The sequence below is a fragment of the Crassostrea angulata genome, chromosome 6 (genome assembly GCF_025612915.1).
Source record: "Crassostrea angulata isolate pt1a10 chromosome 6, ASM2561291v2, whole genome shotgun sequence".
In the NCBI taxonomy this organism is placed as follows: domain Eukaryota; kingdom Metazoa; phylum Mollusca; class Bivalvia; order Ostreida; family Ostreidae; genus Magallana; species Magallana angulata.
In genome coordinates this window covers 9,901,151-9,924,977 of record NC_069116.1, presented here as the reverse complement: position 1 = coordinate 9,924,977, position 23,827 = coordinate 9,901,151, and the positions used below count along the sequence as shown (strand labels likewise).

The 23,827-nt window shown below is 32.3% G+C and overlaps 1 protein-coding gene across 1 annotated transcript; it reads right to left on the bottom strand.

Moving 5' to 3' along the window:
* Window positions 1-1,732: 1,732 nt before the first annotated feature.
* On the bottom strand, window positions 1,733-23,815 carry LOC128190392 (polycystic kidney disease protein 1-like 2). Its single transcript, XM_052862426.1, has 32 exons — window positions 23,735-23,815; window positions 17,745-17,787; window positions 17,527-17,661; window positions 16,815-16,957; window positions 16,359-16,461; window positions 16,176-16,279; window positions 15,662-15,904; window positions 15,152-15,307; window positions 14,311-14,656; window positions 14,147-14,176; window positions 13,921-14,006; window positions 13,468-13,701; window positions 13,156-13,326; window positions 12,575-12,729; window positions 11,631-12,309; window positions 11,446-11,536; window positions 10,864-11,123; window positions 9,129-9,300; window positions 8,624-8,719; window positions 7,925-8,515; window positions 7,215-7,769; window positions 7,084-7,112; window positions 6,798-6,967; window positions 6,161-6,362; window positions 5,934-6,038; window positions 5,117-5,347; window positions 4,765-4,885; window positions 4,156-4,276; window positions 4,022-4,064; window positions 3,846-3,870; window positions 3,369-3,692; window positions 1,733-3,242 (listed from the first exon to the last, which is right to left on the bottom strand). Exons 2-32 carry the CDS (start codon window positions 17,785-17,787, stop codon window positions 3,235-3,237), a joined length of 5,772 nt encoding a protein of 1,923 aa, XP_052718386.1. The 5' UTR covers window positions 23,735-23,815; the 3' UTR covers window positions 1,733-3,234.
* Window positions 23,816-23,827: the final 12 nt, after the last annotated feature.

Here is a 23,827-nt window from a genome sequence, read left to right as displayed (position 1 = left end):
AAAAAGGACGCATGGCAAATCCACATTTCCGTGTTAAAAAAAACACACAAAAAATTATACATGATAAACCATATCTACGAAAAGTTGTAAATAATTATGTTCTCTATGACGTATTATAATATCCATTTTGATATTTTAATCTGATCGCGAGGGAGGGGGATTCCCGGAAGCACAAGTCTGTCATTGGAGATGCAGTATGTAACAATACGATTTATATAAGGACGAAGAGATATTTAGTATTTTAGTATTCCAATGAAAAGGTCAACGCACAGCGTGAATACAGGTACGATATTTTTGTATACTTTTATTTTTAACTTCAATACAACTGTTCATTTCATTATTTTCAATTCATTTTTTTACACGGTCCCATAAAAGTGTGTGTGTGTGGGGGGGGGGGGGGGGGGGGGGGGGCAACTCCGGATCTATGTTAATTCAATTTTTTGTATGTAAATATATGAAAAATGCGCAAAAAAGGGGGGCAGGCCCCCCTGATACTACGTGCCTGGTAAAAAATTAATACCAATAGTTCGAATTGCATGTGTTGATTCCATAGTAGGCAACCAGTTCAATTTTTTTCACGAAACCGTCATCAATTTTTTTTATCAATATAGCTAAATTAATCATAATCATTTCTTCATTTCCTTCTCCCTTTTTTGATGGCTTTGTCATGTTGTAAATTTTGAATTTACCGGTTGGCAGTAAATACAAAATTTACAACATGACAACAATTTTGTATTTACTGCCACCCGGTAAATTCAAAATTTACAACATGACAGCTTGCTCGGAGATAATGACCCTAATCGAGATTAAAATTTGTAATGTAAAATTCATTATTTGCAAACACGATGTTCTAAAGATTTGCAACGTGATGTTCATAAGATTTGCAATGTGATGTTCATAAGATTTGCGACCTGATCTTCGACCTGATGTTCATAAGATTTGCGATATGATGTTCAATGTGATGTTCATAAGATTTGCAATGTGGTGTTCATAAGATTTACAATGTGATGTTCATAAGATTTGCAATGTGATGTTCATAAGATTTGCAATGTGATGTTCAAAAGATTTGCGACCTGATCTTCGACCTGATGTTCATAAGATTTGCGATATGATGTTCATAAGATTTGCAATGTGATGTTTATAAGATTTGCAATGTGGTGTTCATAAGATTTGCAATGTGATGTTCATAAGATTTGCAATGTGGTGTTCACAAGATTTGCAATGTGATGTTCATAAGATTTGCAACGTGATGTTCATAAGATTTGCAATGTGGTGTTCATAAGATTTGCAATGTGCAATGTGATGTTCATAAGATTTGCAACGTGATGTTCATAAGATTTGCAATGTGATGTTAATAAGATTTGCGATCTGATGTCCAATCCAGTACCAAGTGGAGGTCGTGTCCATGCATGTAACTTCTACGTTGAATATCATGCTTTACAAAAATATTTTATTTAAATAGTAAATATGAGCATAAACGAGCCCCGCACATTGGGAGATAGTACATTGGAGCCACAAGTACATGTGTATCATAGGCCGTTTAGTTTGGTGTTTGGCAGATGTATATAGATCGACCTACGTTTTTTTTCTACATGAAGAACAACAATTTAAAAAAAAATCACACATCAACAGTATTTATTTCAACAAAATACAGTAAATTTTCTTCTTAAACATGATTTATACCAAAAGGGTTTGTAAAAACAATTGGTGTAAACTTTGAAATTATGAGGAATTATGTGCAAGGGTAGCAAGACTTTTAGGCCCCAATATGTTTAGGCCCTTCATTGATAAGACGCTTAGGCCCCAACATGTTTAGGCACCAGCCTACATTTTTCTAAGTTAATTATAATTTTCATTTTATTTTTTAAATGAATAATGGTTTAGGCACCAGCATACATTTGTATAAGTTAATTATAATTTACATTTTATTATTAAAACTTCATTTACTTTAAAAATTATAAAGAAGTATAATCTGCATCTTATGCATAATTTATTATTTTTTAAATATCATATTATTTTGTCACATCATATTATTTTCTATATTTAATTTTCTAATAAGAGATCAATGAAACAGTAAAGACTTTCATTTACTTTGTGTATGACATGAATTAAATTGTTAAAACAACACCCCCCCCCCTCCGTATCCTCCCTCTCTATAGATAGGTGCTAATTAGGAGAAGATAATGAAGAGATCCTCTAGTAATACAATGAGGGTTTCACACCTCACTTTGGAAGTAAACCATGAAGAGACGGGTCTCCAAAGGAAGACAGGCCAAATACAAGTTAAGCTTCAATGGCAGAAAAATTACATAATTTGGGGAGATATCCTTTAATTGAACAAATATGATCACAGAAATAATATTTCACTTGTATTTGGGTAATAAGAAGGTGAATTCTTTTGGGATATATAAGGGTTCTTAAAAATATTATGTATAAATCAGTTGCCATAAATAAGCTTACTGAACAATTTTATGACATTCAAGTGTTGTATAATTCTAATAATAGAAAAAAAATACAACAATTTGTTTTCTTTTCTTGAAATATCAATAATGAAATACTTCCCCTTATATAACATTTGTTCGTTCTTTTGTGATGATAGTATGATTTGATCACGGTATTACCGGACACATAACGCATGCTGGATGATACTATCATTGATAGCGTGTGCATGCAAGTTTATAGCGTAATGTTTTTCGTGATTAAAGTTTTTCAAGAACTTGTATATATAAAGTAAAATTAAAGTAAATTGCATTTATTGGCTCCAAAGTGCTTAAAAGCCATGTTCTTTCAACTATCATAATAACTATTATAAACAACAGGTGCCTAAACATCTTGGGGCCTAAACATCTTACCTGGGACCTAACTGTCTTGGGGCCTAAACATGTTGGGGCCTAAACGTCTGCAATTCTGTGCAAGATACATGTGCAAGTAACATAATATATTAACATAATATATTGATCTAAAAAATCATAAATCAATTTAAAGACCTTTACTGCATAAGAACAGCGACGTCTTGGTTGGTTTTGAACATTATAATTGAAAGTGAAATCTAGATACAAATTATTGGCACTTCGGAGATAAACATTTAATATAATTTACAAAAAAGCGAAAGGTTAAACAAAAAGAACAGATATACAATTAAAGACATGAATGACTCCCCTGCTTATAGACCGGTAGTTGTGAAAGGTTTTCTGATAGTCAAATTTTTCTCACTTGGTTTCCATTATCCAAAAATTATGTTTCTGAAAAAAATATATACATGTATCGAATCAGACTATTGGGTTTCACAAAATGTTCTTCAAATTCGAAGTAATTAAGTTCACTTTATATTTATTTTTATATAACACTCAATATATGAAAGAACTTGCCTGGTAGGTAGGGAAGGTTGTATTCTCTGAGCAGCGAGACCAATGACGTCACGCCTGTTAATGTCGTCAACCCTTTCATCCACGTGGACAGAACTGCCAAACATTTCTCCTGATCGGTAATGGGGACTCTTATAATACGCCTGAACGAGCATCTGTCCAAATTGAAAACGTATTTCCGGTTTTCAACGGATATGAAAAACGGATTATAATATTCTTCAAACTTCGATGTTAAATTCACGGAACATTTTTCTGCCAGGTCTTTCCATTGCCTCCGGAAAACCACGTTTTCGCTTAGTTTGGTAATTTCATTCACAAATTTTCCCTCTATTGAAATAAGACTTGCAATTATTAAAATCACATGCAGAAGAATGATACTGAATGAAAGACATGACGATATTTTTGAATTAATGCCGAGGTTCTAAAATAAATCAAGTACGGTAGCATTTAATATTTTGATGTAAGGAAATTATAACGTACCCTGTGTAGTCCGTTCGACATGTCCCTGCAAAAGGTATATTAGATTATCGTATGCCGTATTATAAAATTTCAAATATTATAATTATGACATTCGAGGTTCCTGGAAGTTTATTATGAAATCTATATTTCAGAGAACCTTTCAAATTTGGCGATATCAAAACAAAATGTTGACTCACCCATGGAAGCAAAACCTCCTTCACACAAAAAGCCGTCGGTGTTCTAAAGTAGAGAACAAAGAAAATGAAAAAAGTGACTTGAAATTTAAATAAACTTCAGAAAAATAACCGACAAAATCGCAATTGTCTCTTACTTTAGACTGATACTGGTCAGATGCAATAGGATTCTATCCAAGTCCACTTCCACTTTACACTGCAGTTTTTTCCATATAAAATTCTTTTCCCGGATCAAAACCCACAATTCCCTCGTAATGCCTGTAAATATAAACCTTATTAATATGATAAATCAAACAAATATTCAAGCAGTCTTTATATATATATATATATATATATATATATATATATATATATATATATATATATATATATATATATATATATATATCAACATATTGATATTAGAGAATAGAACTAGTGCATGGTTGAAAGGAATACTTATTGTAAAATAACTAGGTGAAAGAGTGGAAGATAAACGACCAAGACCATTATGTGGTCATGAGCCTGCTGTAAAAAGTATAGTCAGGCTCCATTGTCGCCCATTTTAAAATCACGTAACTCATTCCTCAACTTACATCCTTTAAAAAAATTGCAATAATTTTGTGGTCAATACTCAGACTTGAGGCTGAGTGTTGACTTGACTCGAGGAAAGTTGGTGACGGCGGGGCCAGATCAACTTTTACTTGGAATAAGGGATCGAAAAGAGTTTTATGAAAGTAAAGTGAAACATAATTGCAAACACAAACCAGGGAACACTGTTGTAGTCGGTTGAAAATTCAACGGCAAAGAGATGGTTATTTTCCCGGCAATTTTTCTTGTAGAATACAATTGCAATATTGGACATAATGCACCAAATGGTTTTTCAACCTGGAAAAACGGAGAAGACTATTATGTATTTACAAAACATCAGCGATATTATGGTTGTATGTAGAAAACAGAAATAAATCAAGAAAAATTAAGATAAAGACCCCCATCTCCTCTAAAAACTTGAAAAAAATTTAACCCCTTCCCTCTAAAATTAACAACTCGAACTCGAACATGACAGTAAATATAAAACCTAGCGCCAATTAAAAATTTTAAAAATGAATCTCAACTGACCATAAAAATTATATCTCCGTTTTCTTGAATGGAGTTTGCTGAAAAAGAGATGTTTATTCTTTTGTCCGTATGGAGCCGTATGGTGTTCTCTGGTTTGATGAGTCGGTGCCTCTCTAGATCCGGAAACTGTTGAAGTTCTCCGATGTCTAATTTGACAGATTCCTGCTGTACGAGGAAACAGTGCGTGGGGAGAGTGGGAAACCTACAGGAAAACACTCCCAGGGATTCGTTCTAAAAGTAATTAATTGTTTGATATTATTAGACATAACTAATATTGATTTCTTAACAACTTCATTTAATTGTGGGGTAATGGACATTTAAGTCAATGATCATTTTATATCATTTCAATTTAGTTGAATAACTTTTCTTAAAAGATACAACTTATGTAAAATTCAATTTTGAATTTCTAATAGCTATAAGGGTCCTTCACGCTTTTGAGAAACATCATTTCAATGTAATGAGGGTGTGAAGGCCCGTTGAAGCAACACACGCCGTAATTTTCATGTCGAGAATTTTATTTCATAGCAACTAATTACTTCAATGACAAAATAAGAACAATCTTTATGATATCTGTTTTTCATGTTTGTTTTTACAGAGAAAGCTATCAAGAGAACCCGATCTGATTCGAGCCACATTACACTCTGACATCTCGAATCACCCTCAATATCAACGTTTTTCTTCCCAGTATGAAAATGCAACTCTACATTATACTTCAATTAATAAAAATGCTTTCTGTAAATTATCCAGAAAGTATTCGAATCAGAACACTTTTGTAGCCGAAAAAAATCTTCATTTTGCAGGGCTGTTAGATATTTACCTCACGCAGAAGTTTCATCTGCCATGAACCCATGTTATTACTGCTGAACTGCATAATGTCACTTCCAACAACGGGTCTAAATTTTAAGGTGATGATGCATCCATTCTGCAAGTCAAAAACGACATACAAGTACGAACTCTTGGTTCCTATTTATTAAAAAAAAACTTATAAGTATGAACTATTTGTTCCTATGTTATAAAAAAGTATCACACATCCGACAAGTTTACCTTTATTTTTTGTGAATCTCCATTTATTATACTAAGTTCAAACACATCTGACTTTGCCGATGCGCCATGCGGGATTTGAATACCACTAAACAAGTAATAGGGCGCAGGAACTTGGGTACACACAATTTCTGGGGCATCTCCCGGCTTCACAAAGGGAAGATACAGAATTATTTGCGTCGACTTAGTATGTTGGTCAAAAAATCTGTATGGAATTAAAAAAGAAACCAGTGTGAGATTGCTAAAATCATAAACAAATACTATAAACATGGGCTACATCTAGTTTTGTTCAGCAGTTGAGAATTTGCTAGTTAAAATGGGTACCCATAAAATTAACTAGTACATATGAACTACGGATTTGCAACATTGTGGATACGTTTATTGGCCTATACTTAAACAAAAAAAAAATTAAATATATCCAAGTTTACACGTTCATCGCTCGAAAAACTCTGTATAATAAGTTGTTAACTCAATATATTACATATCAGCATGCTTTAGAACCTCGGTGCCTCTTCAAAAAGTCGCTAATGATTTATCTTCTTACTTGCTTCAAAGGTGATCTAGCAATTAATATCTAACTTATATGCAGAGAAATAAAGTTTAACACTAGTTCCTACGTCCTTAGTTAAGGCATACACACCTGTACTGAATGCTGTTGCTAAGAGCTGTAATGCTACATCCCAAAACCCTCCTCGTATACTTCTTTTTACACATGAACATCATCGTTGATGCATAAAAGGTCCACTCTATCTCCTCTCTTGCGATATCTTTAAATTTCTCATGTAAGGAATCAATCTTTTGCTCAACTCTCTGAAAAGAAAAGACAAAAGTATATTATACAGACATGTTGAACATTAGATTTGAGATTAGATTTACACATTGAATGGTATATAAAGACCCAAAATGAATACAAGTATATAACTTACCCTATAGAGGGGGTTCTTTGGGTCCGATTCTAAAATAATAGATAAGATTATTTGATATTATATACAAAACACAGCTTACACTCAGTTTATAACAAGACAAATCAAAATCAATTAAAAATTGTTTCTCTTACGTAAACTAGGAAGGACAAGCTTTCGAATGACTTTGTCGACTCTCCACCAGAAATGATCATTAAGGTCTTGGTTAAATCGTGTAACAGTTGGTTCCACGTTTTCCTCGGTTTGTAGGAGTTTGATATAATAGAAGTTCCATGTCAGAATTCCAATGAATACATTGATCCCAATTATAGACACCGAAAAAGCAAATAAACTAACGACAACCTGGGCCTGTAAGGACGACATCTCGACATTAAAACGGAAGGATATCATTGAAAGCAGCATTTGTAGCAGTGTTCTCAGTGAAGTAGGCATGCTTTTGAAATCGTCGACAGTAGAGCCAATGGTAAGGTACAAGTACGACGCAAATGCAACCAGACAAAGGGTGAGTAAGAAAAGGTAAGAAATTAAGTCAGTTTTAGCTCTAAATAAGGATCTTTGTAAGATAAACACATGATAGTTGAAGCTTAAGGGTTTTAAAAGTCGCAAAATGACTAGAAAGAACACGCAAGCAAGACAGATGCGATATATCTCGTCATAAATTTCCACTTCTTCAAAGGACACAAACCCCCCTGAAACAGAAATTTTAAAGAGTGAAAAGAGAGTTTTACAAACTGTAAAATTTTGAACTGAACATATCAATACGTCAATTGTTTCGTTATCCAAATTTATTTACAGAATTTGTTTTTGTGCTTTAAATGATAGAATTTCTTGCAAATAAACTTACCATTACTGTTATTAATATCATCCACAGCCTTAATTGTTTTGTCGATTCGAAGAATGAAGAATACAATAGAAAGTATCCCACAAAGTATTTCCGTCAAATCTATCCACATTCCAAAAGTTACAAAACATTTCTTTTTCAATTTAAAAACGTTTATTCCAAATAAAACCATCTTTACTAAGATGATAATCACAAAGATAATTTGAAGACAGAGAATTATGTAGTCCAATGGATACACATAAGGATACAGGTTTGACGATTTGGAAACTGTTTGCATCGCGATTGCACCGTATTCTGATATCTCGAACACGACTTTTAAATGTGTAAAGAGCCTGCTATTAGCATTAAACGTGTTCGAATCTACAAATATTGCTCGTGTATTTCCGTCAATCCATGATTTATTCTTTAACTCGGTAACGTGTTGGAGAACAATAGACAGTTTTGGACCCAGCTGCATCTGATAGCCTCCTCCTCCGTAATGTGCGTAATGCCCAAAGTATGACAGGGCTTTAACTTCTTCTGGAGACTTATAGTGGAAACTGTAGTCTGTCAGCTCATTTTCATCAAAGCATGAACCATTAAATTTCACCCAACCTAAGGAAGTAAATATTTAGATTCAGTACATGTATATTTTTTCAAATGAATAAACCAAAATAAAATTATACTTCCTTTTTTCTAGTACAATATAAATAAATATTTGACCTGGACAGAAGTTCTCTGTAGATTGTGTTTCCATATCATAATCATTTGTACATCTAGTAACGACGTTTTGTACTTCCTTTGGTGCACTGCAGTTTCCTAAAAATATTTAAATGAATTTTAACATTGCACCTAACAAGCATGTACATATGATTCAATTCGCTTCTTTTTATGCTAAAGAAATTGATTAGAATAAGACATCATAGACCTAAAACAAAAAGGGACCTTAACAAAACAAGGGATAGAAAAATTTATTTTCAATGATTTTTGCTAATGAATAAAAGAAATTATCAACCAAAAAGGAAGCCTCAAAATGAATGCCTACTTTAAAATTTGTTAAATAAAAAAAAAATCAAATCAAATTAAAATAAAAAATTAAATTAAAATAACACTAACAATTAGAATGAAATTAAAAGACATGCTCATTCTGTAACCGTTACACGTAAATAACACATGATTTTTTATTTATATATTAACAAAACAAAATATATTCTATTCCCTTACATACCATACGAGCGGACCTGTCTTAGTTGAATTTTTGACATTCTGTAGTTGTATTGGTCGTAGGTAAACCTTTGCTCGTATGCTGTTCTGAGATCTCCATTGCCGTAAAATTTCGTCCACGTCCCGGGGATGTAATAGTCAAATAACCAAGTCCAAATATCATCAGTTGTATTCGCCTTAAGAGCAATCATATAAAATTATAACTTATCATCAGACTTAAAACAAAATGATTTGAAATTAAGAAGGTGGAGTGGTCGACTCAAGGCTTAGAGAACCGTCATCAAGCTAGAGCATTCTCAAAGAATCGATCAATTTTGCACTGATCACGTGAGTTTTGTTACATTAATGTTCCGTTCCATATGTTTAGTTAATTAACAACAAACGCCTTTTTGGTCTGGAGTAAGGAAATATTTTTTAAAAAGCCACAATCATCTGATCAAGATAACTAACAATTTAGGATTACATGTATGTAATTAGCAGTTAAGGATCGCCTTTTTTATATATAAAAATGTCAATATTTTAAGTAAAAAAATGTTCTAAAAACACAAAATATCAGTATTATAAACAAATATTGAATACTCTATTCTTTAAATGATTGTAGGGTAGACATCAATGCCATACTCGTATTTTTTGATAATTTTGAATCTTCAATACTAGTCTGCAGCTGTGTAGTTCTAAGTGGTCAAAAAGGCATCGTCATGTACTTGTGTGCACAATTTGCATACAAACGACATGTAAAAACCTCATATGAATATAGCATTTTTATCTTTTGACATTATTTTAAATCAGTTTTTGGCATACCAAGTTAATTCTACGATTGTTACATTTTCGATCCGAATATATATAAGATGGATGGAAAGCTGTGTTTCATTATATTTCATAAGCTCTTTTTTCTATTATTTGTTGATTTTAACCTACACCATGACACAATTAAATCTATGAAAAAAATCCATTGATATGCAAAAATGCACAGGATGAATGACCATCTTTAAGTCCTCCTTAAAGATAGCTTAAAGGTGTTTAAAGGTAGCTTAAAGACGATCTTTAAGCCACCTTTAAGCTATATGTGTTGCTTAAAGGTGGCTTAAAAAAAGCGGTAATATGGCTTAAAGGCAGCTTAAAGACTATCTTTAAGCCACCTCTAAGCCACCTTTAAGGACAACTTATAGGTCCTTAATGTCGAAACTTCTTTAAGCCACCTTTAAGTTACCTTTAAGCTACCTTTATTTGTTGATTTTAACCTACACCATGACACAATTAAAACTATGAAAAAAATCCATTGATATGCAAAAATGCACAGGATGAATGACTATCTTTAAGTCCTCCTTAAAGATAGCTTAAAGGTGTTTAAAGGTAGCTTAAAGACAATCTTAAAGCCACCTTTAAGCTATATGTGTTGCTTAAAGGTGGCTTAAAGAAAGCGGTAATATGGCTTAAAGGCAGCTTAAAGATTATCTTTAAGCCACCTCTAAGCCACCTTTAAGGACAACTTATAGGTCCTTAATGTCGAAACTTCTTTAAGCCACCTTTAAGTTACCTTTAAGCTACCTTTATTTGTTGATTTTAACCTACACCATGACACAATTAAAACTATGAAAAAAAATCCATTGATATGCAAAAATGCATGGTCCATGAAAAAATATTAAGGAGTTTAGTTTAATAACATACGGTCACATTAAATTTTTCTCAATTCTCCTGAATAGAAAAAATATAATATTAAAAAATTCAGGTATACATACCAAGAAACTGTCGTTAATGGAGAGCGACATGGCGTTATTTTGACGACAAGCATCCGTTGTGACATTGTGCGAGCAGATCATGGCCAGAAGAATCACATATAACACACAGAGGAGGCCGGACTTGAGGTGATCGGCTAATTCGTTGTCCAATTTAAACCTTTTCTTCTTGAGCTGCGCTTTTCTGTTATCTATCTTAGTACTTGGACAGGGATAGTAGTAGAACTTCATTTCGTATTCGTCAGCCTCTACGTTGTCGTCCTCTATCATAAGTACACGGAAAATGTTTGCTTTTACAGTGATATTGTTCTTATTTGCTGCCTCAAATAAAATACGTATGTAATACATATGAAAAACGTACGTTGATTCCAAATACATTAAACGTATGGCATGGATCACGCATGTCTAATACACGTGTAACTTACGTTTCACACATGTTCATCAACGTATGTTAAACATATGTGGTACTTAAATCATGTTAAACGTACGTGAGGTCACATACGTATCACACATGTTTAACGTATGTGATACTAATGTGGCACACTTTGCTGTATGTCGTTTTTAATGTTTACTGTGAAATGTTACCTTTTTTTCTTTTGTACACATCTCCCACGTCTGTTAATTTTCCCGATAATCTTTGTAAACAGCAGGCTATTAAGATGGCAAATAATATTACCTAAAATGATATGTGTTTACATTATCAAAACATTAAACTCATCACATAAGCGAATTGTGTTGTTTTTTTACACATTTATAACTATTACAATTACCTTAACTGGTTCCAAAACAAAAACGCCTAAGACAGTTCCAAAGACAAAGGACAAAAGCCAATCATTTGTCTTATCTGAACCAAACTCCAAAGAGTATAAAAATGTGAAAAAGCCTCCAGTTGCTACACAAATACCGATCAAACTGTACGCAATAAATAGGCTCCACCAAGGAAGCAGTTTTTTATTCTTTTTTGTGTCATCTGTTGACCCTTTTTCGATATCTTTTCCATTTCTGTATGTTGGTTTGAGTCTTCTGTTTTTGAAAATGGCAACAATGACTATGGATGGTATCAAGGTAATGAGAGAGGACATAAACCCTACAAAGAGTTGCTTATAGCTCAGCTTAAACGGACCCACTTCAACTGTTCTCAGAGTACTTGCTGTTTCCTTGTCTTGTTCCTCAGGGTCTGGTTCTTGATTGAACCACATCGCAGATGCCACCATAGATAGAAAAAGAAGCGCCATCAATGTCCATAACCTCTGCACTCTGGTGAATTGACTATAATTTGGACGTTTAGAAATCGAAAACCAAAGATGATCATCGAAAAAACCCTTTGTAGTTGTCTCTGTGAAAACAGCTTCCTTGGCCATAAAGTCCTTTGACAGGGGCTCAAGAGCAGCCCAAGTATCACAGTTACCATAGCGCTTAGATATCCATTGTCCACAGAGAAAAGTATAACTAAAATTATAAAAGGCGTTCGGCTCAATGATTTAAAAAAACAACAAACTGAATACAGATTTTAAAACTCCTAGCAGTAAAAATAAAAATAGTGATGGAGTTTCATTTAAGGTATACTTTCTATGGTACATTGTGTTTTCATTGAATGTTATTATATGTTACTTTATTGTATTTCTTATGGTGATTCCTGAGATTATTTGAGATGTAGTTACTTTCTAAATACATGTACATGTATATGACAAAGCCAATGGCCAGATAACACTACCTTTCATCAGTAGATAAATCTATGACAATAACTTTTGATAATTTCCAATCAGGTGACTTTCCTTTGCTGTCGGTCCATATCGTTAACTTTTTCAATTTTCCTAAATCGGTATTAGTCTTCAGAAGAAAGTTGCTACATGTTCCACTTCTGAAGTTCTAATAAATGACAATGTCAACATTTTAGCAAAAAAAGAATGGTTTAAAATATTTAAATGAATATTTTTTAAATAAATTTTAAAAAGACATGTACATTGTATTTTCAGCTACTGTAAAAGTGGTTTTTTATGCTCTTGGTCAAGTAACCGCTTTTTAAGTCAAACAATATGCGTGGTTATAAATACGCGGATGCGTGATGTAACACTCTAAAGTTTCGATTTTTTTGCTACACGCGCGGGCAATTTTACGCAGTTTTCAATGACATAATCATTACAGATTTCCTCTATGCGTAAATAATCACTATTACAATATGCATAATTTTAATATCATAAAGAATTGACCGTTACATTTATTGTCAAGGTAACTCCAGAAATTGACCAATTTTTTCATCTTTGTGTTAAGTTCTATCCTGTTATTACAATATACCTGGCGTTGTGAATCAGACAAAATACGGGTATCTGTGGATCCATTGGATCCCTCCAGAATGAAGAATGGTGTTGCGGTCATTATACGAGATGATCTTATAGCAGTGAATGCGGATATGCTGTACTCAAAAGTTTCCTCTTTCTTGTTATCAACCAATGGCAGGTAATCCCACTACAGAATTATCAAAACTACTTTCATATGTTTCATCATTTACTTTTGGTTTTTTTTTTTAAATTGTTTGAATGCTAAATCTTTGTTTGTTCTTTATTTGATTGAAAACGTCAAAAAACAATTTACAAAAAAACAACTTACGTATAGTTGGTCTTTATTGTCCAATCTTCGCAAGAGGACCGTTAGGATTATGACCAATATAAACAACACTACAAAGGTGATCAGGACCTGTGGCGTTTCTGTGATACGCTCAAGAAAATTTCCAAATATGGCTTTAAAATCAATTGCGGCTGGTGCTATCAAAAGTGTGTTTGACGCAAAAGTTCCAAAAAATGTGCTTTTGAATTTCATGTGGTTTCCTTCAGCTCTGTCAATCTTGTAAAGAATAAAACGTTGTAACGTGACGAGAATGATATTACAAATATACAGTTTGTAATTAATTAAAACGACAAGGCTTCCTAAAACCTGAATTTAAGTTGTTTTTTTTTAAACTTTATCTTAAAAAACCCTGATTATCTATATCCAGTTGTTTTGCTAGATTTTGTATTGTCAACATTTTGTTTTGAATTTCAATTTGAATGGATTGAGTTTTACCGAGGCACTCTTTGGATCCTCCCATGATGATCCGCCCAGTTCTGATAAAGTTAGTTCTTGCATTCGAAACTCATGGGCAGCTGATGCTGTGAACATAGTTTATCATATAAAACAGGTATTCTTTTTTATAAGAGAAATATGGAGTAAACATTGGCATGCTTTGCATTTTGATAATTTGTAATAATGAATAAAAGATAAAATATATTGTATAAAACATAAGTGTTACCTTGTCTTTTCTTGCGTTTTGCTACGTCATCTGAAAGGAGTTAATAACACATATCTACAGATGATTACTCTTTATTTTATATTCACAAAAAGAACAATGTTCAAACTGATGACAAAACTACGAATGGAAGGCTTACGCTGTTCATTATCACACTGTTTTCTTACCTGCACATTTGAGGGTGAGAACAAGTGGGTCCAGGTATCCCCCTCGAGCGTACTTTGTGTTGTAGACTGTTATCTGGAGCCGCTGATCGATAAAGGTCAGAGGAAGCTCGTATGGATATTGGTACAGAACCTTATTAATACCTTGAGTTCTAACCCTCATGTCGTATTTTCCTTTAGTTGGTAATCCCGTGTAACCAAACAAACCGAACATTTCACAAACTGTTTGTGATTTTATGTTGAATTCTATCACATAGGAAGGGTACGTTTCGTTCTTGAATGCTACAAAGAAGGATCGGCCATCTGAAAGCCTCGTCATCTCTTCCCAAGTATCTGTAGATGAGAAAATCTAAAAAAACAACAACAACAAAAACCATTACCAAGGGTCAATTAAAACTATACTATGAATAGTAGTTATTTAAAGATCATGTGTTTCAGATCGCCTGACCGTCACTTAAATCATCGACTTTCTCTTTTTCTTTATATTAATGTTTAAACTTGAATTTCTCAAACAAAATTCAACTAATAATTTGTTTCATACAATCAAGTAAACGGTGCTTAATATTTTAACAAGTTTTATCTTAATCGGTCTTCAATGTTTACTTTTACTTTTTGCTTACATTTGTGTTTTAAAATAAAGAAAAAGAAGAAAATTAACAATTTTCCTTCCAAACCTTAACTTTCAGGCGACCTGAAACAAACTTATTTTAAAATTTGCCTCACAAAAAAGAAGAATCATTCGCTCTGGATATGTGTTACGCTAGCAGAACTACTTGTGACTGTGAAATAGTCATCGCAGTTTTATCTGGATTTAGTATGAAAAAGAATAAGGTTGTTTTTATACCTTTGTCATATCCAGAGTCATATCAACAGGGTCATCTTTGTCCCGTAGCTCTATCCGCTTTCCGTTTTTGTCCGTCACGAATACCTTTAAAACCCCGGAGTCGACAGCGTCTTTATTGTTTACGAACCCATACGGACTCTTATGATAAGTCAAAACCTTTAAAAAAGGATTCGTAAGTTTTCAAGGGAATTTGCTCTCCTTTTTCATGCGATATATTAACAATTAACACTTCCAATATATGTAAATGGCTGCCATACTTTCAATGAATGTAAATCGTAAATGAAATTGAAGATGAAAAACATTTAGTTTTAACTTAAAAGACTTAAAACAAAAATTAATATTGAACGAATTCGCTTTATAACACTTTTACTTTATTATAACTTTATTTATTGTTATTCATTATAACTTTTTTTTATTATTATTTATTATAATTTAACTTTCATATTGCTGCACAAAAACTTAAGGTCTTATAATCTCTGACAATAAATAAACATTTGATTGAGTTCTTACACAAAATGCCAACATTTTGTTTTTGTTTTTGTCTTGGAATGTCTCATAGTAGGGAAGAGTGACAGAACCATACTGTGTTTGGTAATGAAACGGTAGATCTTTGCCCTTAGACTTGAGGATCGTAAAAGAGATAGTGTCTTGGAGGTCAAACGTGTTCATCTGACCTTCCTCTACGTCTGTCATAACCATAACACTAGTGATATCTATAACATTATCCTCTGCAGTGTCCAGTAGTATAGGATACTGAAATAGAATACAGACAGGTAGGACTTTATTCGTGTATAGTATTAATGCTAAATCAGGATACATACAGTTATGATATTAATACCATAGGATACAGAAACATGTTACATAACGTTAGGATATCAATAGTGTAGGGTACTGAAATAAAGACAGCCAGGACATTATCGTGATTCTATCAGCAAATCAGGATGTCACAATGGTGAATGGTAAAGACAATCGATTCGCTGATCTCATGTTCTATGCATAAAATTTTAATGAGCCTGGTTCTTACATCAGTTTGCTTTATATCTGTCGACGACGAAGAACAATTTGCAGCATGATTGCAACCTTTGTCGTTAAGTATTGTCACGATGGTTGTCAGTATCTTCACATAGTCTAAATAAAAAACAAGGAAGTCGATATCAATGTAAGCAAAAAAGAGGAAGTCTCGTAAACTAATTAAAATGCAACGAACCTTCTATCAGAGGTAAAAAATCAGCCTCGTCCATGTCTTTATTCTTTTTGGTTTCATGTCTTACTTTTGAAGTAACTATACCCAATACTTGATTCGTATAATTCTGCGAGAAGAAAAGAAAATCTAGTTGTAAATATATATCGTCATTTATTTGATTTACTATATAAATTCATATTTGCTGGTGCTTTTTTTTTATTGCATATTGGCGGCTAAATAACTTACTAACTAAGAAGGAAATGTTTTCGTGGAGGATTTTTTAAACTGTCGTAATTGTAAGCTTTACAATAAACGGTACACTAAAATCGCTAAATTTTACACCTGCCAAAATAATCTAATGTATGATTTGTAATAACTTGTGTGTGTAAATAGTATGAAAATAATAATAATAGTCAGAAAGCAAATGAAATTCTTGTACAGACAAAATTTTAAAAAAGGTTTAATTGCATAATTGCATACCACTGTTCTCGTCAGTTCGTAGTCCCAGTAAATGTGCTCATTCATAATCCGCATGACTTTTGCCGTATCTACTCTTGCCTGTATATTGTCATAATGTGTTCCATTGTATTCTTCCAATTCGGTTATCATTTTTAACATCCCGTCTGTTAAAAAAAGATATACATAACCTTTCATCTTACGATCGATCTGTTATCAAACATTGTGTTTTAGAGATGAATCTGGGTGATCAATAAATTACCCAACAATTCCACCTAAACTTTTTTAAAAGAATAATTCGGGCTTTAAAGTTGATTAATTTTCTTTAATTTTTTTTTTGCAGTTTCAATTACATGTGCGATTTATTAACCAAGCGAGGATCAGTTTTAAAATAAAGTATCACTTTCCTCTTGAAAATGGAGCAAGAGTATGTTAAACTTGTCTCACAAGCTTACTCGGTAATGCTTAGAAAAACATTTAAGCTGGTAATGCTGACAGACAATACTTCGTTGAATAAAAGTTTTCGTGTTTTCCATTGTAATTTGATCCAAGGATTTTAATCTTCATTGAAGTGCAATATCTAATAACATATTGTATTGATGAGATCATTCACCATGGATTTACGTATAAATCGTAAATAGATGTCGACAAACATTAATAAAACAGTATAGGGTCCTATATGAATGTCTAATTGCAATAAATCAGTGTATGTTAACTCAGTTAAGACAACACTCACTTTTTCTACACCTTTTCCCCCAAAATCCTTCTTTACACGTGCATGTTGCATTGGGATTGTCGAAGCACGTGCCGTCGTGGTCACAGTAGCCAGCCGCCTCGAAGCACTGAAGAGATTCTACGACCACAACTACACCTAGACAAAATTAAATTATTCATTGAATCCAAATCCACATTGTCAAACGAAACAAATAAGACCAACTACGAATGTATACTTACAGAGTCCTAGAAATACCAGAGCAATGGCTACCTCAGGCTTCATCTGAAAGATACAAAGACAATCAGGCTTCTGGGAATATATAGACCCGAGAAAATCTGTCATTTCATTACTATTTAGACTTGTCATTGCTTTACACAGGGTTCTGGGGTGCCAATGTGTGTTACCTCTTTAATACATGCATAAGAGTCAAAATTTCTAACGCCAAGGGAAGTGTTTGTATGACAGTATTCCTAATTTTCATTATTTTGACCATGACATTTATTAAATATGAAGAATAAAAATTATTAAAGCATTTAATAAGGGCTTTATGAAAAATCAACAACATACAGGTACCCTACGATATCACATTAATTCCAAGTGCGTTCCCAATTTGTACGTAAAACAGCACGTTATAAAAATACAGTTCTACAATTGAAAAAAAACCCTTTCTAAAACGTCTTTCCATTTGTTTATGAGGTCTAGTTCTTCGAAATTCGGATACTGAAGAACTTTCTTACTTTTATATTTATATTTTAGATTTATATCGTCCCGTCCATAAAGGTCATTGATGTGTTCTAGAATGCGCCGTGCAGTAGCGCGTGCTGCGCGGTGTCTCTCAGATAGGTTGCTTACCCTAATGTAGCGTACATGCAAACGTTTTGTTTCATGACATTTCGGCCTTCATGGTAAGTCTTCAACACTTCCGGTTGAATTGAAATATTTTGAAAGGAAACAATATAATTGTGAACCACGCTCTGTGTGGACCACTACAATTAATTTTGAAGGTTCTGGGCAGACATGCGTCGCATTTTTCTCTCTTGTTTTAATGTTTTTTATAATCAGTTAAAGGAAGAAAATCGATCGAATGAAATCCGTTCGTAACACATATCGAACATGCGCTTCACGCTCTTCATCAAATACAGTCATGGTTGAGTAATTATTTACCCAATTATATTTTTTTTTGGCATGAACACTTGAGCATTTTTAACAGCAGTCGATAGAGGCAACTACTTAAAAATTGACGTGAAAGTTTTGTAAATATTAGAAAAATAAAAGTGTGGCCTTAAAAATTTTGACCAGTAAAATTTTCCTATAAAACTTAAAGGGTACCTTCAATGCAGGTGTTTATGGCATGACGAATTCAGTTGATTAACAAAATATTCAGAATTTTAAAGACATTTTGTTTACAAATCCAGAACATAATTTAGCATAATTTCTCTGTATTTTGCAGAAGCCAAATTAAAACTTTATCTATAATAGTAATAAGTTGACTAAACACAACTTTTAAAATACATATGTAATATGCAGGCTTATGTAATCTTGGAATGTACAAAACATTGATTTGATTCCGACTTGTTTTTCATCTTATTTTTCTAAAATCTGAACCAAATTTGTGGATTAGAAAGCCCACTATGGAGAAAAGACTAGTACTGCATCTATGTATCAGTATCCACCAGGGGTATTACTACTATATAGACAGTTTTCCGGATAGAAGATACTATGGGGAAAGCTGGTATATTGTATACAACACCGGTCAATCTTTTATATTATGGAGACCTTTTAAAAAATCATCATCCTGAAAAACTGCGATCACATAACTACTTACCGAGATATTTGGGGAAAACACGATCTTACACCTGAACGATTTTTGAGCAAGCCGTTTTTAACACCCTAATTTTTCAAAAGTTGATCTTTTCACGTGATATATAAAACATGTGGAATTGTGAAAAAATGAAAAAAATGGTAAATTACGGGTTTTTGCGTAAGCACATCTTTTTAAAGAACGTTAAAATAGCCATTTTGAAGCGGCACAACTCTGTTATTTTGGCATCGATTATAATGCGGGTTTTTTTTTAAATTAAATTCTGGAAGATAATTTTTTTGTCGGAATTTATGCCGTTTATCTCCTCCCTTCGCCACAGTGGCCCTCGAACTGCAAACACGAACCACTCAATATAAGAGCAAACATTTCATTCACGATCAGACCCCCACGACCCAATACCAATACTACACGGGTAATCAAATTGCTTCGATTAGGTCACAAAAACCCCCTGAATTAGCTGGGAGGTATATTGGAAAAATACTGAAAATTAATTTGAGTTAAATAACTTAAATAATACACCGCAGTTATCTTCTTAAAATACTAGTACACCAGCTTGTAGTTTTATTGTTTAGTATCGGACCAATAGAAGTGCACCAGCGGGGTGTCTGGTTAAGTAAATAGACGCAATATGAAAAGTCCTCAATCCATTATCAAATAATGAAGTCATTTTTATTTTTTAAGCTTTGTTTAAATTGAGTAATTGTTTAAATTACTAATTTCTTTTGGACAGTAGAAACTATGAAAATAAAATGAAAATCTTAGGTTATCCTTAGAAGAGAGAAATATATTTGCACAAGTTAATTCTAAATAATGTGTGGTTAATCGAGAAAGTCTTATTCGCTCATCATATTCATCGTATGACATAATGAACAATTTGAAAAACGTTGTACACACAATTTGTATGGTACAATGTCAGGTATGTAATGAGACACAGAAATATCACATGTACATGTAGAGAAAACAAATTATGGAATAGTGTTGCTATTTTAGAAAGCTAAAATTCTTTTACACTTTGGACACTTAATTATTGTATGAAATTATAAACAAAGGTGTTTTTTCCCACTTATATTTCTCATGATATTTTAATAGATGGATAATAATGTCATATACAAAATCGAGATGGATATGTAATTAGGCAAACACATGATTTCCCAAGGACATGCGCAATGAGGTCGGTGTGGCTCTTCGCTCTTCAATATTCATGAAAAGGTATTTCTTTACTGGCAGAAAAATAAACAATTAAAAAAATACATGTATATCTATGCAACGAGATGGAATTTACCATTGTACATTTGTAAGTTATAGAAAAAAGGTAACTTTTATCAGTAAAGAAACACATCAGCCTTCACTGTCATTCAAAATCGACGCAAATTATAGCGTGTATAGCTTTAACGGAGACAATTGTCCAGAGTTTGATAAATTCTGTTATTTAATATAGATTTTATCTGTCAAGAATAAGTCATATTTGATCATAATTATTCCTAATATGAAAATTTAAATATTCAGTGAAATGTGTAGACTTCCATTTTAAAGAATGATGTAATTTTTCAAAGAAAATTAGATATAGGATTCTTCGTTTAGTTAAAAGGCATATGGCAAAAATAAATGTTGATCATCGGATTTTTTTTCCTATCAGAATGCTTATATCTCATCAAGAAAAAAAATCGTGCAGGATATTCATAACTTTTGACAGTATATGTATCCTTTTACTCCATACGTTGAAATATTTCTCTCTTAGAAATGATGGTTACGTTAATTTGGCACAAAAAATTATCTGTGCGCTTTTTTATTCACCTTCGTATTTCCCCGTTGAAAGGAAGGAGTATCAATAGATATATTTCCGTGCGAATTGTGGGTCGGTAATCAAGTATGTAAACAGAAATGGAGGAATATAATATAGTTCATTCTATCTAACATGCACTAATTTACACAGTGTAATCTACAAATCGCTTTTCCACAAATACAAAACATTTTAATGAAAATAGAATTTTTGAAAAGCTTTTCCCTTCAATTGTTTCAATCCAGGCCGACGTTCCAAATTTAATATTCAATTTTCTTAGATGTATTTAATGTATTGGTTTCCAATACTTAGTTACAATACTGTATTTACTTAAAGTAATGATTAAATTTGAGACTGCTTGAGTTAATTGCTATATCATATGGAAATGCATTCATCTCAATAGATACATGAAAGATAAACAAATCGGAATGCTATGTCTATTATTTTATTCTGCGTCGACATTTTCGAACATAACTACTGGATTAAAAAAGGACTTATGCAATTTTGTCACCAGTATTTAAATAGTACAATTATAAGAAATCAATTTAAAGAAGCTTTCTTATAATCATTACACAAAAAAGATAATTATATAATTGTTTCCGCGCGATCGAAGTATGCAATCAGAAACCATTCAAGTTGAAAGTGTCTAACGCTTTGAACTACAATTGTAGCAAATCGTTTTTTACAACAGAAAAACAATACTAGTTTGTCTGTGTTTAAGGTAGAAAAATAATAATCATTTAAAACAAAAAAGGATCCTTTTAGCGTAGATTAAATGGCTACCACACGTTTATCTGAATCGGAATCGGGAAGCACATGTTAAAGTTCAGAGGCACTGAGATCGTAAAGTTGTCGGCATTCAAGAGGTTTTACTAAGTAAAAATGTATAAAAACTTTCCTAATGCTGGTGCCTCATAAAATATAATTTATTTTAAAATTGAATGAAAAAGACAGTAACAATTAATATGCTAATTTGGAAATTCACGCGATACCTAAATTAAGTTAATATCTAAATTCCTACTACTTTTAAACGTATTCATTGCTAAGTTATTGGTTAGATGATCTAACTATAATCAACAAATGTTCTTTAACAGCATTTTGAATCTCTCTCTCTCTCTCTCTCTCTCTCTCTCTCTCTCTCTCTCTCTCTCTCTTTATAAATTTAGATCAAGTAAAAGGTAAGGAACCCTGTTTAGACCCAAGATAATACAGCTGTTTTCATGACGTATTTCAAATGATAGGTTTAAAACGATATATATTTAGTACTTTTTTTTCATCTAAACAATGAAATGCCTTCTTTGGTGATTCATGCAAGATATGACAGGGACGACATTGCAGAAAAGATATTACCCGCGTTGGCAGGTTTTACAATTTTTTCTGCATTTGCTACCCTCATGAACCGCATGAGTCACTTAAGAAAGCGTTATATTGCTTTATTGCTTACTTTATTACTGTTTTCAATACATATATTAAAAATAAATGGTTAGCATTTTTATCTCAGAGAGATTTGTCGATATAAAAATGTTTACTAACGTCTCTGATCCTAATTAAACTAATTCAGTTTCGACGAATCTGGCTGAGATTATTTTTATCCTAATATATGTAGCAACAGTGATTTACTTGCAAATTGATTTAATTTCATGAAATATTTAGTTGAAATATTTGTTATTATTTCTCAATTTCATTACTGAATTTTTTTACCCTACGCAAAACCCTTTTATAGGTATGATATGATTAAATCGTATGGCTGTATTTTTTATATTTAAAAAAAAAAAACCTGTGTAGGTCTAACTTTTCTCTCTTGTTTTATAACTTACCACTATCTTCTATAAAAGAGATAAATAAACTTAACCCTTTCTTCAAAACGTTTGATTTGAATGTTAGAAATAATTTTTTAATAGAAACTAATTTTTATTCCGGAAAATTTGTCAGCGAAAATTATATTGTCCGTTTATTCTTTCAGTAAATGACTATAACTACAGCACAAGTGTAATGCCCGTAGTTTTACAACGGCGGGATGCTTTTTTATATTGATAAATCTAATGGAAATATTAACATAAGATATTGATGTGAAATGTATCCCATTATTTTATGCCTTATATTGTCAACTGCATAATGACTGCACTGTTTACTGATATTCCTCAATTCTGATTTGTTTAAAATTTGATTTGAACATATTTTTTTTTATGCAAATATACATTTAAATAAATGGATTAGGCAGCAGGTAATGCCTATGTAAACGTTCAAATCATTAAAAACATACGAAGCTCAAACAATAATCAGAACAATTACTATACAGTGAAGAATGAACGATGTAAACCTATATTGAATTTTCATACCTCTTTCATGAATCTTATAATTCAATGAAATTTACAGGCATTTTTTTTTGCTTTTACATTTTTTGTTCTCATTAAAACTTTCATTTACTAGATATTTTATAAGCATTTTAGTTTTAAAATATTCAAAAGAAATGAGATAGGATTTATAATTTTATTTATTAAAAAAATGATGTAAATGAATATTAAAATAAATTTTGATAGAAATACGATAAAAGAATAATAAAATATATCATATCATTTTTGACGACACAACCTCCTGAGAAACTGTTAATGATAAATCATACTTACTTGACTCTCTGTAAATCACCGGAGCTGACAGAATACCAGTGCTAGTAAAGCATAGGCGGCGCATTCCTAATCTATTTGGCGAGTTTCAAAGAG

Excerpts from the sequence above, each read along its gene's own strand:
- LOC128190392 (XM_052862426.1), bottom strand. The coding sequence starts at position 17,787 with ATGAAGCCTGAGGTAGCCATTGCTCTGGTATTTCTAGGACTCT. Across the intron at positions 15,308-15,661 it reads ACAAAATGTTGGCATTTTGT|GTTTTGACTTATCATAAGAG; the intron begins GTAAGAACTCAA and ends CCTTTTTTAAAG. Across the intron at positions 13,327-13,467 it reads ACAATAAAGACCAACTATAC|TGGGATTACCTGCCATTGGT; the intron begins GTAAGTTGTTTT and ends ATAATTCTGTAG.